Here is a 19,067-nt window from a genome sequence, read left to right as displayed (position 1 = left end):
TTGGATCTGAGTGCTGCCCTCTGTGTTACAGGTAAGTAAAAGAAATCACAGAGAAGCTGGGGAATGACCCAGATGCCACCAGCGGTAGAGCTTTAAGTGGAGGCAGGCTTTAAGCCCAGGTTCTTAAGGTCTCCCTGATGTGCCACAGCAGTGATCTAGTGAATTTACGCTACGGCCTCCATGCCGCCCTGTAGGCTCACACGGGAAAGGCCCTGTGTGACTTCAGACTGCATCCCAGTGCTTGGCACCTGGTGCAACTATGGATACCCAGGGTGGCCTGATGAGCTCAGGGTGCATTGTCAGGTGGTAGCTGCTTGGACGGTGTCTGGTTGCCAGAGTGCCAGAGGCACACCGGGGTGTGGGGTGTTGAGGGTGGGGGTGTGGGTGGGGGTTGAGGGTGGGAATGTGGGGGTGTGGGGTGTTGAGGGTGGGGGTGTGGGAGTGTTAGAGGTGGGGGTGTGGGGGTATGGGGGGGTTGGGGGTGTGGAGGTGGGGGGGGGGGGGGGGGGCAGGTTCCCCACTGAGGTCCAGCTGATTAGGACCCCAGAGTTTGTCGTTGTGCTGTGTCTCACTTCTGTCCTTTGCTTCCCTGTGCCAACAACGTGACGATGGCTCCGCTGTTTCTCCCCGAACGGCTGTATGACCACAATGCCTTCTTCTGGGTGAGTACTGCGTTGACATAACCGGCTACACTGTGCTGTTCTGATGGGTGTATGTGCCTCTGAGGCCACTGGGAGGCACAAGGGATCTCGGCAGGCAGAAGTGCTGAAGGAAGGTACCCTTTGGAGTTAAGATGCTAACTGAGTCAAGTGTTTTTCTTGAGACGTGACACCAGGGGGAGTGATTTTGGGGCGACTTGACAAAGACCCAAAGGTCTTTAGATAGCTTGGGATGGAACCCTCACCTGGCCACTTACAAATGGGCTGCTCTTTGTATCACGTGCTCACTTCTGCAAATTGAGAATGTTGGTCCTTCTAGGCATATGTATCTGCTCCTATATACAGGCCCCACGGGGGCAAGGGTGTTTGCGCCTCTGTTCTCAGCTATGTCTCTAGCATCAAGGACAGAATGGCATGTAGTAGGTGCCCACATTAGGTGAACATTTCTGAGAAAAAAAGACTTTTGTTGAGGATCTGCTAGGTCCCCAGCCGTGTGCTTTGTGTTGGACTAAATAAACAGTTAGTGGATACTCGGTATCCACTATCCTTGCACTCAGAAAATGCAAGATGGATACAAAGTGTGCACTATCTTTGAGGCTCAGAAAACGTAAGCCCGGTATCTCATCACCCCGTTGTGAATTTGTTAGAGGCTGTGAAAGTGATCTCTGGGTCCTATGACCTGGGAGGCGTCATCCATCACGCAGATAGGAAAGCTAGGCGACTGGACCTCCTGGGAGGGCGAGGCAGAGCCTTTAGCTTTCCTCTGATGGGAAACTTCCTAAGGGACAGTTGGGAAGGTTTGGCCTGAAAGTGGGAGGGATGAAGAGGGATTCCACTGTGTTCCCAGTTATGGTCACTTTCCTAGTGGTGTGGCCTTGGGCAAATAGTAAACTTCTCTGGATCCTGTGACCTTGCCTGTGACCTACACAGCACAGGACCGTCTCCCCAGTGCATGTGGGAAGGAGCATCTCGAAGAAGCCCATCATGGGCCGGTCAATAGTCTTTGGCTTCCTCCTGCCCTAGGCTCCTTCTGGAAGAGGATTCAGGGACGTGTTCATCCTTTTTGCCCCTTACTCCTAGTTTTAACTGTTATTGTCTGGACTAGAATCCAGGGCCGGCACTGGGATATGGACTGGGGTCTGCCTGGTGTGATTTCCTGTGAGTTGGCTCTGTCACCCTTCTTAGCCTTGGTTGCCTGACTTGTGAAATAGGGTGAGAAAAGGGCTCTTCCTATGGAGAGCTGTTTAACTCCAACAGACAGGTAAGGGTTAAGTTAGCATTATTGGTCACTTGGCTTTAGCTGGGGGAAGGGCCCTGGAGAATTTCATCCTCCTAGGTGTAGGTATCCTGAGAGTTCAGGTCGTATGTATTACTGCCAGTGATCTTGTTTTCCATATTCTGGTTGTCTGCTGTTTTATTTGAACCCTTTTATTTTAACTTATTTTAAAATCTTTATTTCTAAATTTAAAATTGTATTATTTGTATTTATGTATGTGTGTGTGAGAGAGGGAGAGAGAGAGAGAGAGAGAGAGAGAGGAAAGATTAGGTAGATTGGATGCTTTTGTACCACAGCACACATGGGGAGTCAGAGGATGCATTTTGGGAGTTGATTTCCTTCCCTGTGGATTAAACTAGGGTCCTTGAGCAGGCGCTTCATCCACTGAGCCATCTCTCTCACTGGCCCTGTCTTCTCTCTCTTCCTCCCTGTGAACTTCTGAGCAGTGACCCTGTTTTCTACACAAACTATTTATTTTTACTTTATGTGTGTTGGTGTTTTGTCTGAATGTATGTCTATGCACAACACATGTGCCTGTTGCCCTTGGAGGCCAGAAGAGGGTGTCAGGTCCTCTGGAACCAGAGTTACAGACTGTTATGAGCCACCATGTGGGTGCTGGGACTCAAACCCGGGTCCTCTGCAAGAGCAGCCCATGCTCTTAATGCCTGCGCCATTTCATCCCCCTACAAAAGCAGGGCAGTGTCAGCGTCCTCTCTGCCCAGCTTTGATGCCCAGCTCCAGGATGGTGGGCTCTGCCTCTCTAAGCTTTGAGAGGTAGGATTATAGGAAGCAAGAGGCGGCCGGGCAGCAGGGTGGCTTGCGGGTCAGGCAGACCTGGCTGTGACCCCAGCACTGATTACTTACTAGTTGTGTGACCTTAGGCCAGATAGCTTCTTGGAGCCTCAGTTTCCTTATCTGTAAAATGAGGACAATAAAAAAATCTCCTTCCCTCCTAGGGTTCTTGCGAGGATTAAATAACTAGGCACACAATGAGTTCCTAATAAATGGTGGTAATTTTAGGTTGTTGTCACTCTAATTATGATTGTGGGCATGATTCTGGGAATGCAAAGATGTCTGTCTTGGGACACTGGGCCTCAGGTCTGGGAAGGCACTGCTGGGAGCAGGTGGACAGCAGTCTAATGTGACAGGTTCCAAAAGGTACTGGAAGGGCAGAGGGAGGGAGGTGGCTCCATGGAAGTCAGAATGGGACTCCATTTCCTAGCCACCTGCTTCGTCTGGAGCCTCACTCTGTGCCAGGCCCTATGCTGGCCCAGAGCTAGAGCTGACCATGTGTGGGCCCTTTCTGCTGCCCCCCCCCCCCGGGAGAGATCAGTATCTAATTGGGCTGAAGGGCTCTGAAACCACCGAGCCCAACACTGACTGAGATTGAAGTGAAGCGTGAATAGGTGTTCTTGGACAGAGACTAAGGAAAAGGACGTTCCTCCTGGGAGGAACTATGTGTGTCAAGATGTGGAGCCAGGGCCAGCACCTGGGGAGATGTCCCTGCAAAGACAGGCTTAGGAAAATGTGAGGCCTGACCCCAGGGCAGCAGGGGCCCATCGGGTATTATACAGGGAGAGCAGAGGCAGGGCCACCTGTTTCGGGGAGGAATCCTGGGATACTGGGCTGGGAACTGTGCCATGCAGCACTGAGGGATGTTAGGTCTGTGTAGGAGGCAGGGCCAGGAGAACATGGCGATGGTCTGCAGCGGACGGGCAAGAGACGACCGAGGTGAGAGCGAGGTCTGGGGTGTGGGGTGACGACGCGGTGGATGCTTTGGCTGAGGGCAGCAACTGTAGAGAGACAGAGCAGGGCTGGGGGAGGAGGCCACTTATCTGTCTCACCACCTCCCCTCTTCAACTGCTCTGTCTGAGCCGGACATCAAGGCTCCCGGTTTACGGCCATCGGGACTCCTCCTATCTTTCGGATTCCTTTGTGTGACTCTGGCTGGTCTGGCCGGGCAAGATCTGCCAGAGACCTGGGGTCAGAGAAACCCTGGGTTCTAGGCCTGTCCACGTCACCCCCTTCCTTACCCTTCTTTTTCTTGAATACAGAGATATAAAGACCTCTTTTGCCTGTCTTTTGGATTCAGTGATGAAGCTTGGGCTTGGGTTAGATTCTAGGGACGCAAGATTCTAGGGACACACATGACTCCCCCAGGTTCCTGTTGCTCAGGTGCACAGTGAGCCCAGAACAGCAGGCTTCTTCTAGGAGTCAGAGGAATGGACGGAGAGCTGGACGATAAGAGTTCTCTAGGTGTGCAGTGGAGGCACCAACCTTTTAGGTGCTGTGCACAGCGTGTGTGTGAAAGGCCTCACCTGTATAATGGGCTCAGGGTGGATAAATACTGTGGTGTGGTTGAGACAGAAAGGGAGAGGTAGAGATGGGAGATGAAGCTGGAAAGGGAAGTGGGGTCACACCACGTGGCGTTTGGGGGCTGACTTCCGACCCCCCCCCCACCTTTCTGAACCCCAGCAGCTGTTTGTTGTGCTTCCTGAGGTGGCTTGGGTCTTTTTGACACTGCTCCTTCATTTCTCTGCCTTTCCCCTTCTCGTCCCCACCCCAGGCAACCCTTTCAGAGGCCAACAGTTTGGGTTTTCTGCTAGTCCTGTGAGGCCTTCAGGTACTGTTGCCCTCTCTGTGCCTTAGTTTTCACCTCAGGGGAATGAGGACACACCGGCCTTCCTCAGAGAGCAAGTCAGAGGCCTCACTGAGGTGATCCCTGAAAACTGGCCCAGTGTCTATACTGTGTAACCACACACAAGAGCCCTAATGAGATAATCATGAAACCTCTCCACCTCCTCATCCCCACCCATGTTTTCCCCTGCCTGTCCTGGCAGCCACACTAGTCACAAAGGAAGGAAAAGAAGAAACAAGCTTAAGTGTCCAAGAGGGTCCTGGCCCTCTGCCGAGCTGGCTCCCCTCCTGTCCTTTGACCCCCTTGGCCTCAGGCCCAAGGACTCTTAGTCCTGAGGCCTAAGCATCCTCTGTCTACCACCCTAGATGACCCTTCCTGGTTGGGGGCCAAAGCCAGCAGTGGTCCGGAAACGCGGACAAACATTTGGGAAAGTTGTAGCTTTCTTTTTCCCTGGAAGTTGACGATTAGGTTCCCTTTCTTCTGGCATGGAGACATGAGTTAGGCATGACACACCTGTGTGTCTGAAGGTCATGGCCAGTGCAGACCTGGATCCCTGAGCTTCTAGGTCCCCTTCCATGCAGAAGCAAGACTGGTGTGGTGGTCAGTGTCCCAGTGTCCTGAACCCCTGAATGCGGATGTGTGCTCTGGCTTCACCGTTTGAGCCTCAGTTTCCCCTGCTGTGGACGGGGCTGGTCTCGCTGTGAGGATGTTGATGGTGAAGAGGAAGGTCCAGTAACTCCTCTGGCATGGCTACTGCCATCCTAGACTGTAACCGCTGCTCTGTCTGTCTGATATATGTAGCCCAGGCTTCCCTTCAACCCACAGCAATCCTCCTCGGCTTTAATATGGCTCCTTTTTATTTTGGGGTTTGGTGTGTGCATATCTTGTATGTGTGTGTGTAATATGTATGTATGTGTAGAATATATGTGCGTGCCTCTATGTATGTGTGAAGGCCAGAGGAGGGTGCTGGGTATCCTGTAGGACTCTCCACCTTATGCCTTTGAATCAGGGTCTTTCTGTGAGTTGGAAACTCCTGTTGTTTATCTAGGCTGACAACCAGCAAGCCCAGTGATCCTCCTGTCTCTGTCCCATGTTACAAAGTTCTGGAGTTATAGGAGTAATCAGGCCACGCCTACCTTATTATGTGAGTGCTGGATATGAACTCAGATCCTCATGATTGGGCAGAAAATGCTCTTAACCCTTGAGCCATCTCTCTGGTCTCTCTTTTTGGAATTTTTGAAATTCCAAAAATTCCAAAATTCTTGATATATATTCCAGGCTGGTTTGGTACTCTGCACATAGCCCTGGCTATCCTTGAACTCATATTCTCCTGCCTCAACCTCCTGAGTGCTGAAATTACAGGTGTGTGCCACCATGCCTGTCTGATAGGTTTCTTATTGAAGAAACAAAACCTGATAAACCAGTTTCGAAGGCAGAGACTCAACCTGTTAGCCTTCTCTTTCAGATGGCTGGGATATCACAGCCCTACCCGAGACAGTTTCCTTTCTGCAGCCTACCCCGATTAGATGCCACTGTGAATACTCTTTGGAAAGGCAGAGAATAGGGAGGGTCCTGCCCAACCCAGGTCTAGGTCGAAGGGACAGAGATGGACTGTGCGTTCCTTGGAACTGACCTCCGGGAGCAAGGATGACGCAGACTTCTGTGGAGGGAGGCCAGAAGGGCCTCAGAGAGAAACTGCAGCAGTGTGGAAGTAGCACCAGCTTTTCCAGCTCTTCCTCTGCCAGGCTTCCGGGATCACCGGCCTCTCTGCTTCTGCTTTGATTTATAAAAGGAGGGTATGGCATGGTCACAGGTTCCTGTTAGGTTTAAAAGCAGAGTCTGGGGGCTAAGGGTATAGCTCAGTTGGTAGGGTGCTTGCCTGGCGTGCCTGAGGCCTTGGGTTGGATTCCCAGCATCTCCAGCATCATAGGAAGCCAGCAGGGCACAGTGACACAAGCCTGTAATCCCAGCACTCAGGAGGTGGAGGCAGGAGGAGCAGAAGTTCAAGGTTAACTTTAGCTCTAAAGTTTGAGGTCAGCCTGGACTGTAGGAGACCTTGTTCAAATCCCAGTCTCAGGGCTGGAGTGATGGCTTAGGGGATAACAGCTCTTGCTGCTCTTGCAGAGGATCTGAGTTCAAAATCCCCAGCACCCACATGGTGGCTCAAAACCTTCTGTAACTCTAGTTCCAGGGGATCCAAAGCCCTCTTCTGACCTCTGTGGGCACAAAGCACACATGTGGAGTACATACATACATCTACATCTACAAACATGTAAAACATAGATAAATAAATTTAATAATAATAATAATAATAATAATAATAATAATAAATCTGAGCCCCTCCACTCACTGGTATGGGGCCTCCAGCCATTGCTTGCCCTCAGGATTCCCTGTTACCAAGGGGAAAGCAGATTGGCGCCTCCCCACAGATGAACTGGGCACCACAGTGTACGATCTGTGGGGAGCGGCTGATCTAGAGGTAACACGCCGGGGTGAGTGCTGCGGGTGTTCTATGGACAGTAGATGCCAGGAGAAGAGGCGAGTCAAAAAATAGCTCATTGAGTTCAGGGAGCAACCCTCGATGGCATTTGTCCACTCATTTACCCAGGTCATATTTAGGATTTCCAGAGACAGAGCAGGGCAAGGAGGAGCAGGGAGAGAGAGGACTGGAGTCAGCCCTGCCCAAGCTGGGTACGGAGATGTCACCTCCACACTTGTAAACTTGGGGGAGTCTATGCCCACCCTGCTGAGGGGTCTGTGTCTGCCCTCCTCCCCCAGCTCTGTTAATGAATGACTGGGCATATCAGGCAGACTCCTACCCTGGGGCCTTTGCACTGGATGGTCCTGGGACAGTAAACCTTCTCTAAATACCTTTCTGTCTTATTTTCGTACCGTAAATTTTTTGCTTCAATGTCTTCTTCTTCTTCTTAAAATCTTATTTAAAATTAGAACAGCGGGGCAGACAGTTAAGAGTGTGTACTTCTCTCGCTGAGGACCCAAATTCAGTTCCCAGCACTCACATCAGGGGACTCGAAACTGCCTTAACTCTAGCTCCAGGAGATCCTTTGGCCTCTGTGGGCATTGCCTTCCAATGCACATACCACTCCACCATCAATTACAATAATGTAAGTAATTTTTTTGAGACAAGTTTTCTCTGTGTAGCCTTCACTGTCCTGGACTCACTTTGTAGACCAGGCTGGCCTCAAACTTGCAGAGATTCCTCTGTCTCTGTCTCTGTCTCCCAAGAGCTGGGATTAAAGGATTGCACCATAATGCCCACTTAAACACTCTTCTTACTCTGAACCCTGGCACCTCTTCATTTCCTTCCTTGCCTATTTTTCTCTACATTACTTATCACCCTAATCTACTAACTTTCATGGATTATCCTCTTATTGTCTGTTTTCCCTCATTGGAATGTAAGGTTGGTGATGTCTGTGGCTTTTGCCTACTCAGTGTTTTATCCCTTGTACCTAGAACAGCATGTATGGCACATAGTAGGTGCTTACTAGGTGTCTGAGTGTATTGATGCGTAAGTGAAACCTTCTTTCTGCGTAGGTTTCAAAATGTGCTGTGTGTGTAGCAGATTCTCGGTAAATGCCACGAGTGTTCATGACCTGAGAAAGTGAGGGCTCATTGCCCTGTCCATCTGCCAGATAATACTTTGGCTGGGTCAATTCTGAGGCCCTTGTGCTTCTGGTATTTTCTGCCAGGGCATCAGTTTCAGTTGGAGTGCCCAAGTCTTTTGTTCCTAAGTGTGAGCTATGCAGAATTTCTAGTTGGGGCTGTTTGGCTGTTGGGCCCACAATGGTTATTATGTCATTATTGGTAATTAGCACGTAGGCCCACACGATGGAGTTTTTTGTTTTTTCAGCAGAAATCAGAGCAGACAGCTGCGCTAGTGAGTGGGCACCAGCTCCCAGTTCTGAGCCAACAACCTAGGGAGAGGAAGATGGGGTTTCCCAAGCTAGAGACTCGTGGGTCACCACTATCCTGCGACATTTCTCCCCGTACTCTGATTTCTAGGCCTGGCCTGGCCTCTGCAGTGGCAGCTTTCACACTCTCAGGGGCTCGGCTATGGTGCTTTCAGACGTACATGCTCAGAAGCTCAGGATTCAGCAAGAATGAGTGCAGAAAATAACAACACTGGGTTTAAAAGCAAGAATGTGGGGCTAGCGGTGTAGCTCCAAGCATGTAGCTTGGAGCCCTTTGTTTGTATCCATGAGGCCCTGGGATGCGTCCCCAGCATTGTACAAAAGACTGGCATATACTACTGATGGCTTGTGGTTGACAGTGCTTTCTAGTCTCACCACCTCTGTGACTCCAGCTTTAGTGGAGCTGGCATCCTCTTCTGTGCGCCCACACACAACACACACACAAATCTAAAGAAACACAAAGATTAGAGGCCTAGGTCGAGTCCCTTCTTAGCTGTTGACATGCTGGCAACCTTAGGCACAACATTGCTTCCCACTGGGCCTCCGTGCTCTCATCTGTCAAAGCAGGATAAGGAAGCTTGGCCTCACTGGGAAAGAGACAGGACAGTATAGTGGGCAAGAGGCTGGATAAGTCAGGTATGCAATTACACTCCTTCCTGCTGTGTGGCGTTGGATAAACTACCTCTCTGATTTCAGTTTCTAAAGTTAGACAATGTGGTTATTTATGCCCTCTCTGTGGGGTGGGTGTGAACACAGCCGCGTGTGAACACAGCACCGCAGCTTGTCTGTCTTTGCTGGGATTATGACAGAGCCCATCATGGAGACGACGAGCAGCAGGGCTAGGCGGACGTGGTTTTACTAGCCCAGGGATCACAGGCAATTTTCCCACTCTCCTGAAATTCTGTCTCATCTATAAATGGGAGGCAGCCCTGCCTTCCTCAGGAGGCTGCTGCTGAGGTGTGGTGACCTTGCACATAGACTCAGGCACTGAGGCTGACACATGCCATCCCCACTTTACAGATAAGGGGGTGGGGAGGTGACACAGCATGTTGGTGGCGGAGCTCTGGTTGGAACCCAGGTCTCCTCGCCCCAGTACCCCACAATCTTTTTACCCCTTCCTGCGTCACTCCATATGAAATGATGCTGGTGGCTGTGACTGTGCTGACTCATCCTGGTCCTGCTGGTGCTCCCAGACCTGCACAGAAGAGGAACTCAATGGATGCTCACTTCAGGGAGGCTTTCGCCGTGACTGGAGGGTTCTTTCCATGTGGTCAAAAACAGATTTAAATTAAAAGTCAAGGTGGATTGTTCCCAGCACTCAGGACCCGGAGGCAGGAGGATCTCTGAGTTTGAGGCCAGACTGGTGACAGAGCAAGTCCCAGCCCAGACAAGGCTATATATAGACACTTTGTCTCAAAAAAAACCTGACCCCCCTCAAACAAACAAAACAATAGTCCTGAGGCTGGAGAGCTGGTCCAGGGGTTGAGACCGCTTACTTAGTGTTCTCATGGCGAGCCAAGGGCACATCAGGCGGCCTAAAATTGTCTATAGCTCCAGTTAGAGGGGAGCTGACACCCTCTTCTGGTCTCTGTGGGCATCCATGTTCATGTGACGTACATAAACTCATGCAGGCAGGCATACATACATACACACACGTATACTTACACATAAATATATCTTAAAATTGTTTTCATTTTGTGAGTGTGAGTATTTAGCCTGCATGCATGTTTGTATACTATGTGTGTTCCTGGTGCCAACAGCAGAGTCCAGAACTGGAGTTACAGATGGTTGTGAGTTACTACGTGGGTGCTGGGAACTGAGCCCAGGTCTTCAGTAAGAGCAACAAATGCTTTTCATTGCTAAGCCGTCTTTCCAGCTCCCTTAAAAAAAAAAAAAGTAAAAGTCTTACCTAGGGCAAAGTTATAGTATATACCTATAATCCTAGCCCTTGGGAGGTGGAGGTAGGCAGATCACAGTTTGAGGCCAGCAAGACCTTGTCTCAAAACAAAACAAACAAAAAAACTCTGCTTTGATCTGCTTCGGTGCAGAGTGGTGCTAGGTGACCTGCAGAACCCCTGCGCACCTCATTTGGTCCTTCTGGCCACCCAGTGAGACAGCCTGGCGAATGAGACCACCTCCGCCTCACTGGCGAGGGAGCCAGAGATCCAAGGAGTGTGACAGAGGGAGTGCTGTGTCTCCACAGAATTCTCAGAGTGTTTGCAGATGGTAGGTAGGGCTGAAGATCATGAAGGTGGGACCCTTATGACGGGGTAAGTTCCCATTTGAGAAAGACTATGAGAAAGGCCACTGCCACGTGGGGACAAAACTCCCTTTTTTAATGCTTGTTGCTGAGGATTTAACCCAAGGCTGTGAATATGCCCAGCAAGTGCTCTGCCACCAAGAGACACTTCCAGCCCCATTCTTACTGCTTTTAATACCTTATCTTTAAGGGTTTTGTTTGTTTGGTTGGTTTTTTATTTTTTGTTTTTGTTTTAAGATTCTTCTAAACATTTATCTGTTTATTTACTCATGCTTGCTCCTGTGGAGGCCAGAGGACATTCTGTGGGAGTTGGCTTTTAACTTCCACTATGTAGGTTTTGGGGTTCCAACTCAGAATGCCAGGTTTGGCTGCAGGCATCTTTACCTCGCCAGCCTCATCTCTAAGCTTCCTCCAGCTCAGGTATTTCTAGACTTCATAGTTCTGGAATTTAGCTTGTTTCCCAGCTCTGGAGAACAGATGTGGATGGACTTGGACAAAAGCAGTGAATAGAATAGGTAGTGAGGACCAGAAGAGGTTGTTTGAGTTCTGTCACCACGCTGTGGTGATTGCCAGTGCTGCAGAAGTGACTTGCCTGGAGCCACACAGTCAGACATCAACAGACTGAAGGCTGTAGCTCATTTGTAGCCTTCCTTATTGTTTCCCTCTCCCTCACTGACACACCGAGCCATACCATGGAACAGCTTGGAAAGTGAAGTTAGCTAGCTGAATGTTCTCTGGGTGGCTCAGGAACTGTCCTGCCCCTCAGCACTGGAAGCTGTTAGGGCAAGTCAAACAGCCATTTCTGGATACTCAATCAATCCCGTCTGTTCCCTCTGTCCTCTTCTCTATCTTGTTCTTCTCTCACTTGAGTGCTGGGCCAGGCCAACGTTACCAGAGAAGTCCCTGTGAGCGGGCATTATGCGGCCTCTCTCTGTTCCTGGCAAACCTTCTGTCAAGGGAATTCTCTGTTCTTGGGAGAGATATAGTGGGTTAAGCCTGAGTGAGCTGGAGGCTTTGCTGGATCAGGGTCACTGGGCTCATTCTGGCTTTGGGGGAAGAGGATTGGAGAGGGTCATGGGAGGTCAGATCTTGGCTTTTTTTTTTTTTTTAGATGTCTCGGGGCTACAGTCAGAGGCAGCCCCAACAACCTTTCTGTAGGGTCCTGGACCGACGTTGTAATTTCCCATTCATGTCATTTTAATTGCTTTCCCGAGAGCCATATGAGGATGGTGGCATCAGACAGGACTGGTTTCAATTCTGTGGCGGTGGGCAAGGCACCCAACAGTCTAAGCTGTGGCTTCTTCACAGGTAACTGATGCCACCACTACTACGACTATTTGTCTAAGTGCAAGAACGCAAACACCGCTTTTAACATGTACCTAATACATTCTAAATCCTTCATGAATTTAGCTGTTTCTATTTTTAGATTTGGGGGCCACAGAGGAGTTGAGGCAAGGTCCATATGGCACAGGCTGACCTAGAACTCACTCTGTCCCTTCAGACTTACAATCCTCTGTAAGCATGTGCCATTATGTTCCTTTATCATTGTGTGCGTGTGAGGGCATGTGCATTTGCGGTGCCGGGGACCATGCCCTTGTGCATGCTAGGCAAACATTCTGCCACCAAACTAACTACATCTCATTGTCACTGTTTTTTTCAATACTAAAATATTATGAGTATCATTTTCGCTTCACTGAGTTATTGCCCTAGTGCTGTTTTTATATCTTGAGATAAGGTTTCATTAAGTTGCCCAGGCTGGTCTTGAACTCACTTTGTGGCCCAGGGACAAGCTTGAGATTTTGATTCTCGTGCCTTAGCCACCTGAGTAGCTGTGATTGTAGATCTGCACCACCAAAATTCTTACTTAAAAATAATTTATTCTTTCAAGGTCTCTTTCAGCTCAGAGATCCCTAACTTTTCTAGCTGCAGAATTTTTACTTATAAATGTTTTGAGACAGTTCTTTCTCTACAGCTTTATTACCCTCAAACTCGCAGTCCTGTACTAAGGGTTGGAAAATGTGGTTTCAAGCTTTGTCTCTGTCATTATTTACTGTGCTGTGTGACCTTGGGCAAGTGTCTTGCAGTCCTTGAATCCATTAGTCTGCTAAAAAGCTTGGGTTTGTTGGTCTCTAAAGGCCTAATCAGGTTAACACTAGGTGAACCTAGAGCCCAGCTTTTCAAACTTGTATGTATGTTTATATGTATGCATGTATGTACGTATGTATGTGGTGTATGTGTGCAGTGTGGAGGGCAGAGGGCAGCTTGTGGAGATTGTCTTCTTCCACCATATGGGTCCTGGGGATCAAACTAAGGTCATCAGACCTGGTGGCAAGGTCTGAGCCATCTCATTGCCTCCTCCCCCTTTAACAGAGCGTCTTATTTTTATCTTATTTTATTTTATCTTATCCATTTTTGAGACAGGGTTTCTCTGGGTAGACTTGGCTGTCCTGGTCTTGTTTTTGTAGACCAGGCTGGCTTGGAATTCGCATGATCCACCTGCCTAGCCTTCCTTAGCGCTGGGATTACAGGCACGCGCCACCATGCCTGGCTCTAACAGAGCTTCTTAAACTGTGGATTGCAACCCCCATATATGGTCGTGTAATTAAATAGGTGTCGTAAAAAATTTGCCAATGGTAGATTTCTGAACCCTTAACAACCAAAAATCAGCTTCAAAATCAGATGCATCAGGGATTAGAATGTTTTTGGCATTACTTGCCTCGTTGCATTGTGGGATTTCTCCCTAGCTTTGGCTCTGAGCATTTAAACAGGTTTGCTTTGCCCATGCGATGTCAGTGGGTGCTGCTTGAGACACCTGGGCTGAGACTCAAGACTTCAGTGTGCGATACACTGCAGTACTTTGAACTCTCTGTACCAAGTTTTCTGTTCTTACAGAAACATTCTGGTTTAGTTACAGAAAACAAAGGCTTTTACTATGTCCCCGCACCAGTCCTCAGCTTGCTAAGATCACATCAGTATCCACAGCTGACGGTGTGGTGGCACCTGCTTGTAATTCCAGCGCTCAGGAGGCAGAGGCAAGAGGATCCCCGTAAGTCTGAGGCCAGCGTGATCCCCCAAGCTCCTCCAAATCAGTATTTGTTAGGATTGTATTATGTAATACGGTTTTATTTTTTTCAAGATCGCTATTTAAGGGGTGGGAAAAAAAAAAGGAAGACATCAGATTCCCTGGAACTAGAGTTTGTGAGCTGCCCTGTGCATGCTGGGAACCGAACCCAAGTCCTCTGCCAGAGCAGCAAGTGCTCTTAAACACCGAATTATTTCTCTAGATTTATTTCATTTGTAAAATTATGTGTATGTGTCTGTGTGTGAGTGTGTGCACATGAGTACGTGCAGGTACCTGCAGAGGCTAGAAGAGGGCTTTGGATCCCTGGAGCTGGAGTTATAGGGGGTTGTGAGCCACCTGACATGGGTCCTAGAACCCGAATGCAGGTCTTCTGCAAGAACAGTAAGTTCTCTTAACCACTGAGCCAACTCTCCAGCCCCTTCAGAGATTTTTAAACAAGAAAATTACATTTAATCAAAGAAGTAAAAAGATGAAAGACAAAAGTGTACTTCATCTGCTAGCTTCTTTTGCCCTTGTTTCAGAAATGATGGGAATGGGCAGCCTTGCATGCTTTAATTAGAAGAAACAACATGCTATGTTTAATGTACCCTTAAAATTAATCACAGGTACAATTTACATAAAGGGATAGTTGCTGAGTATCATTTACAGGAGAAGAAACAGAAACAGCCTAATGTTACCACAGGAGGGTTGAGAACATCTATAGCATTGTTACAAAAATGATTTAATGCTTGTAATCTCTAGTTAAGTGAAAAGTCATTTCCAAACAATAAGTTTCAAAACAAACAAACCCAACCCAACCATCCCTACCCAGAACTTAGGAGACAGAGCAGATCTGTGAGTTCTAGGAGAGCCCGGGCTATAGAGTGATGTCAACCACCACCACCACCACCACAAACAAAAGTGCTTTAGGCTGACAGACAGCGAAGATACTCGGTGGGTAAAGTGCTTGCTGTGTGAGTACGTGGACTTGAATTTGCTCTCCAGCACCTGTGTAAAAGCTGGGGTGTGGCAGGGGTGTGTATGTAATCTCAGTGCTAGGGGCCTGGGGATGGTAGAGGGCAGAGACAGGTGGATCTCAGTGGCTCACTGGCCAGTCGGTCTACGCAAAACAGTGAGTTCCAGGTTCAGTGAGAGACTCAGCAAAACCAAACAGAGGTGGCAAGACAGAGGAAGACATCTGAAGTCAACCTTTGGCCTTCATAGGCACAAACAAGCTTAGAGAGCACCACACACACACAAAACAAAAACTCGTTGGGCTGGGGTGTATGGAATTGGTGACACCTAATAATTTTTAACCTAAAAGAGCAGCAATTACCTATTATTTATGTGAGTGAAAACACGTGCATGTATAAATATGTATGTGTGCCCCCATGTATGAAAAGGTGTTCAAAGAGAAAGTTTCATATCAGAACCCCGCAATAGTTACATTTCCAATTGGTGACTTTATGGTGCTTTATATTTTTACTTAATTACATTTGTTATTAACTGTATGTCCTAAAATTCAAGTACTCCTAATTAAAAAAAAAAAAAATTCTTCTCTTAGGAAGACATTCCTTCTGTATTAATTGCAATTTCCATCCCCACACAGTTTGCTTGATTTATCATTTGTGTTGAAAAGGCCTAAAGTAGTCAAGCTTGTACGCCTCGCTGCTCAGTAGGCTGAGGCAGGAATATTGATTGCTTCAAGTTACAGGCCAAACTAGGCTACAGAGTTAGACCCTATGTCACTGGCAGGACGGTTACCTAGCATGTGCGAGTCCCTAGTTACAAGTGAAATTATTTAATAAATAGTGTGGTGGTGAGGAGAATGAGAGGCTTGTTCTGCCCTCTTTGTGCAGTTAGTGCCAGGGCTGGGTTTCTATCCCATAGTGACTGTTCAGAACATTTTGCTGATATGCCCAGCTTTTCAAAGCCCACCACAACAGATGAGCCTTCTCCATGAGCCCTGTCACCGGGGCTTGCGGCCAGCTGTGTCCCTAATCCACGCCTGTCCCAGATTTGAGCACGGGTCAGACTCCAGTTGTCCCCCCTCCCTTTTCCTTCCAATCTCATCTCTTCCAGGTCAGCGGTGGCCTCATCTCCTCTTCCCGACTCTCCCCACTGGTGGCCACCTAATTTCGCTATCTCATTTCACCCTCTTTTATGCAGCTGGTGTTTGTGTTTGCTGGAGCTCAGTTTGTAATGGGGAAGGATTAAGACCCTTTTATGTTTTTTTTTTTTTTTTTTTTTTTGTCTTAGAGCTCTTGACCGCTCCAGGGGCTAACAGACAGCTAGCGGGGTCTATATTCCCTAGGAAGGAGCAGGGGAGCTGTAGTGGGGAGGTAGTGATGGGGCTCAGCTGGCAGATGGGATAGAGACGGTCCTGAGGGACCCTATCCTCAGCCTTGGAGCATGGCGCCGTCACCACTCAGATGTAAGCATGGAGCCAAGTGTTTCTGCCTAGGAAATTAGCCTCAGAGGTAGTGCTTGGGACCTTTACCCTTGGTACCCAATGGGAGCTTCTGCAGCGTGAGCTGGGACTGGATGTCTGGCTCAGCAGATGGGCCCAGGAGTAAGGATAATTTCTTTGTCTTCTTAGTGGGTGTTATTTATATCCCTAGTCCTCATTATTGGTTGAGCTCAGCCTTGCTCAGAGATAAGACACATACCAGGCGATGGTGTACCCTAACAAGAAAATCTCTCATGTACACAGAGCTTCAATCTCCAGGCTAAGGATGAAAGGCCAGCGTTGAAACCCATGACTCTGAGATTTTAAAACTCAGACCAACAGATTTTGGTGTGGGGCTGAACTCTTTACATCTAGGAGTGATTTACACCTGTTTTTTCTGATGTCTCCTGCTAGCCTAAGACCTATGCTTCTTTTCAGGGTGACGGTTACTAAATAATACAAAGACTACGAACATCCTTGATGTGCCACTGGCTAGCAAACAGAGCATTTTAGCTTTACAAGTCTGACTTTCCTGGATAACATGGTAGTGGAGGAAATAATCTGTCTGGTGATGGATTTTCAACATCCACCCTTCCTGCTACCAGATTTCCCTGCCTGAGAGGGAGAGGAAGCCTCTGAGGCCCAGAAGTGTTAGCACTAGAACGTGCCAATCAAGGGCACTGCTGAACCCGAAGACTCAAAGCAGGGAACTGGGGTATTTAAGAACAGGCACTCCTTAGCTCAGATCACTTGACCTGTTTGAGTCCCTTAATAATAAAACGAGGACAGTCCATTCAATGGTTCAATAAATATTTAATATGTCAGCGTTACTCCGTGTGGTAAGCAAAAAGGACAAAATTCTTGTCCTCTCCAGTTTGCAGTCTCCTGGATCCAGGCGGCAACAATCTGAGAGATTCAACCAGTCATCACTAAATAGGAGGCAGGCAGGCAGGCAGGGGTAAACACTATGGAAGGTGCTGTGATTGAAACAGAGGAAGGCTGTGTGATGGGCTGTTTTCGCTAGTCAGTCAGGTAGTCAGTCCTCAAGGGGTTTTCTGACTCATGATATTATATAAATGTGCTCAGACCTGACGACAGTTGAGCGCTTCTCTGCCCGCCACATACTTCTTAGTCAATATTTCAGTCTCTCTAAGTAGTAGAGAGACTATATATAATATAATTAAGACTTCACTGAGATCTATGTCCTAGGCATTTGTTCTAAGCCCTGTACATATTTTAATCAGCTAATCGACTAATTAATTGTCGCAGTAACTCTATGAGGGGGACTGTTGTCTTCCCGCATCTTTTTTAAGGCAGGGTCTCACGTAGCTCAGGCTGGCCTTGGATTTGTGTTACTTCTGCTGTCACCTCCCAAGTGCCAGGGTTCTAGGCATGTACCACCACTCCCAGCACAAAGAAGGTCAAACGATTAGGGAGGGCTGAGACTGAGCACTGAACCTGAGCAGTCTGATTCCAGAGGCCGAGCTGAGACTGCGAAGCGGCTTTGATTATACACCAGTAGGCCGTCCCGCTGGCATGTGCGGCTCTGATGTCACATTGCTTGGTTTCTGATCCTGGCAGGGCTGAGCCTCTCTGCTTTGGTTTCCTCATCTCTAAAATGAAATAGCAGAACCTGTCTTATCTTCTAAGCGCTTGCTTACAACAGAACCTTCTCTCTGCTCTGCGGGGAGGCAGCCAGTTCAGAGGACAGCCTGGGAGGAGGAAGTAGAAGGGTCAAGCGGCCTCGGCCACTTCTAGAGAGAAATGAACTCGTGTGCACTCCTCAGAGCAACCCTAAATTCATCTGGAGGCCGGATCCCGGAAGCTATACTTTTAAAATAATGTTGTGGATGCAGGGCAGAAAGAGGAGGATCTCAGCTGAAGACAGGAGACAGGTGAAATCTTGGCATGGTCTCAGCATTTAAGATTCCATGCCGCCAGGTGAGGTCAAGCCTTCCTGAATGTCAGGGCTGGAAGGGAGCCAAGTGATGGTCAAGCTAGTAGATGGGTAAACTGAGGCTCGGAGAAGCGGAGTAACTTACCTGAGGTTACTAAAGGCTGCCTGGTCAGCAGCATCTACGTGAATTCCGCCTCCCCTGACGCCCCCAGAGCACGGCCTCTTCCCGGGCCCTCTAAGGGGAGAAGGTCTTACCTATGTTCCAGGCGCTGGTTGGCCCGTTCTCCACACGCGTGTTGCTAGAGCCCAGAACCGCGGGTCTCAAGCCCCTAGACCGGGTTCAACGTGCGCGTGCGCACAGCAGCTAGCCCCTGGCCGCCGGCCCCCCCACCGCCCTTTTCCTTCCTCTCCCCTCTCCTCGCCGCTCCAGGGGAGGGGGAGTCAGGACGCGGGGAGCGAACCGGTCCCCAGCCAATGCCCTGGCGGGCCGCGGGCCCGGCCCCCTCCCTCCCTCGCGCGCGGCCCAATAGGAATTTACTACAATGTTGTGGCGAGCCGCGGGGGAGGGGCGCGGGCGGGCCGCGGGCCGCGCCGGCCTCGTCGCGCGGAGGAGAGGCGGGAGGGCGCGCGCCGGGGCCGCTCGCCCGCTGTCCCCCCCGCTCCCCCCCTCCGCCAGCCGGTTCAGTCAGCCAGCCCGCAGCCCGCCAGCCCGCGAGCTGCAGAGGGCCGGAGCCGCGGGCGCCGGCGCCGCCTCCTGCCATTGTTCTCCGGGCTGAAGCTGCGGCCGGCGCGGGAGCCCCGGCCCGGAAGCGCGGGTGAGCCGGGGGCGGGGGCGGCGGGCGGCGCTGGCCCCGAGGGGACGGTCCGGGCGGCCGCGGCGCCGCCGCCGCAGCCT

General features: G+C 49.5%; 1 protein-coding gene across 17 annotated transcripts in view; it reads left to right on the top strand.

The window, feature by feature from the left end:
- Positions 1–597: 597 nt before the first annotated feature.
- The window catches only part of Epb41 (erythrocyte membrane protein band 4.1), a 140,186-nt gene continuing 121,716 nt past the window's right edge, over positions 598–19,067 (top strand). For 4 of the 17 annotated variants that reach the window (XM_055611033.1, XM_055611028.1, XM_055611034.1 and 1 more), the window contains exon 1: positions 606–662. In XM_055611033.1, coding sequence (XP_055467008.1) covers positions 640–662 — 23 coding nt within the window. In that variant the 5' untranslated portion in view covers positions 606–639. Of the gene's footprint in view, positions 663–19,067 lie in introns of all 17 variants that reach the window. The other 13 variants (XM_055611039.1, XM_055611032.1, XM_055611030.1 and 10 more) reach the window with 6 other exon arrangements.

The sequence above is a fragment of the Psammomys obesus genome, unplaced genomic scaffold (genome assembly GCF_907164565.1).
Source record: "Psammomys obesus unplaced genomic scaffold, mPsaObe1.curated_primary_1811, whole genome shotgun sequence".
NCBI classification, from domain to species: Eukaryota; Metazoa; Chordata; class Mammalia; order Rodentia; family Muridae; genus Psammomys; species Psammomys obesus.
The sequence above is the reverse complement of the archived record's forward strand: the minus strand, read 5'-3'. Positions and strand labels throughout refer to the sequence as shown.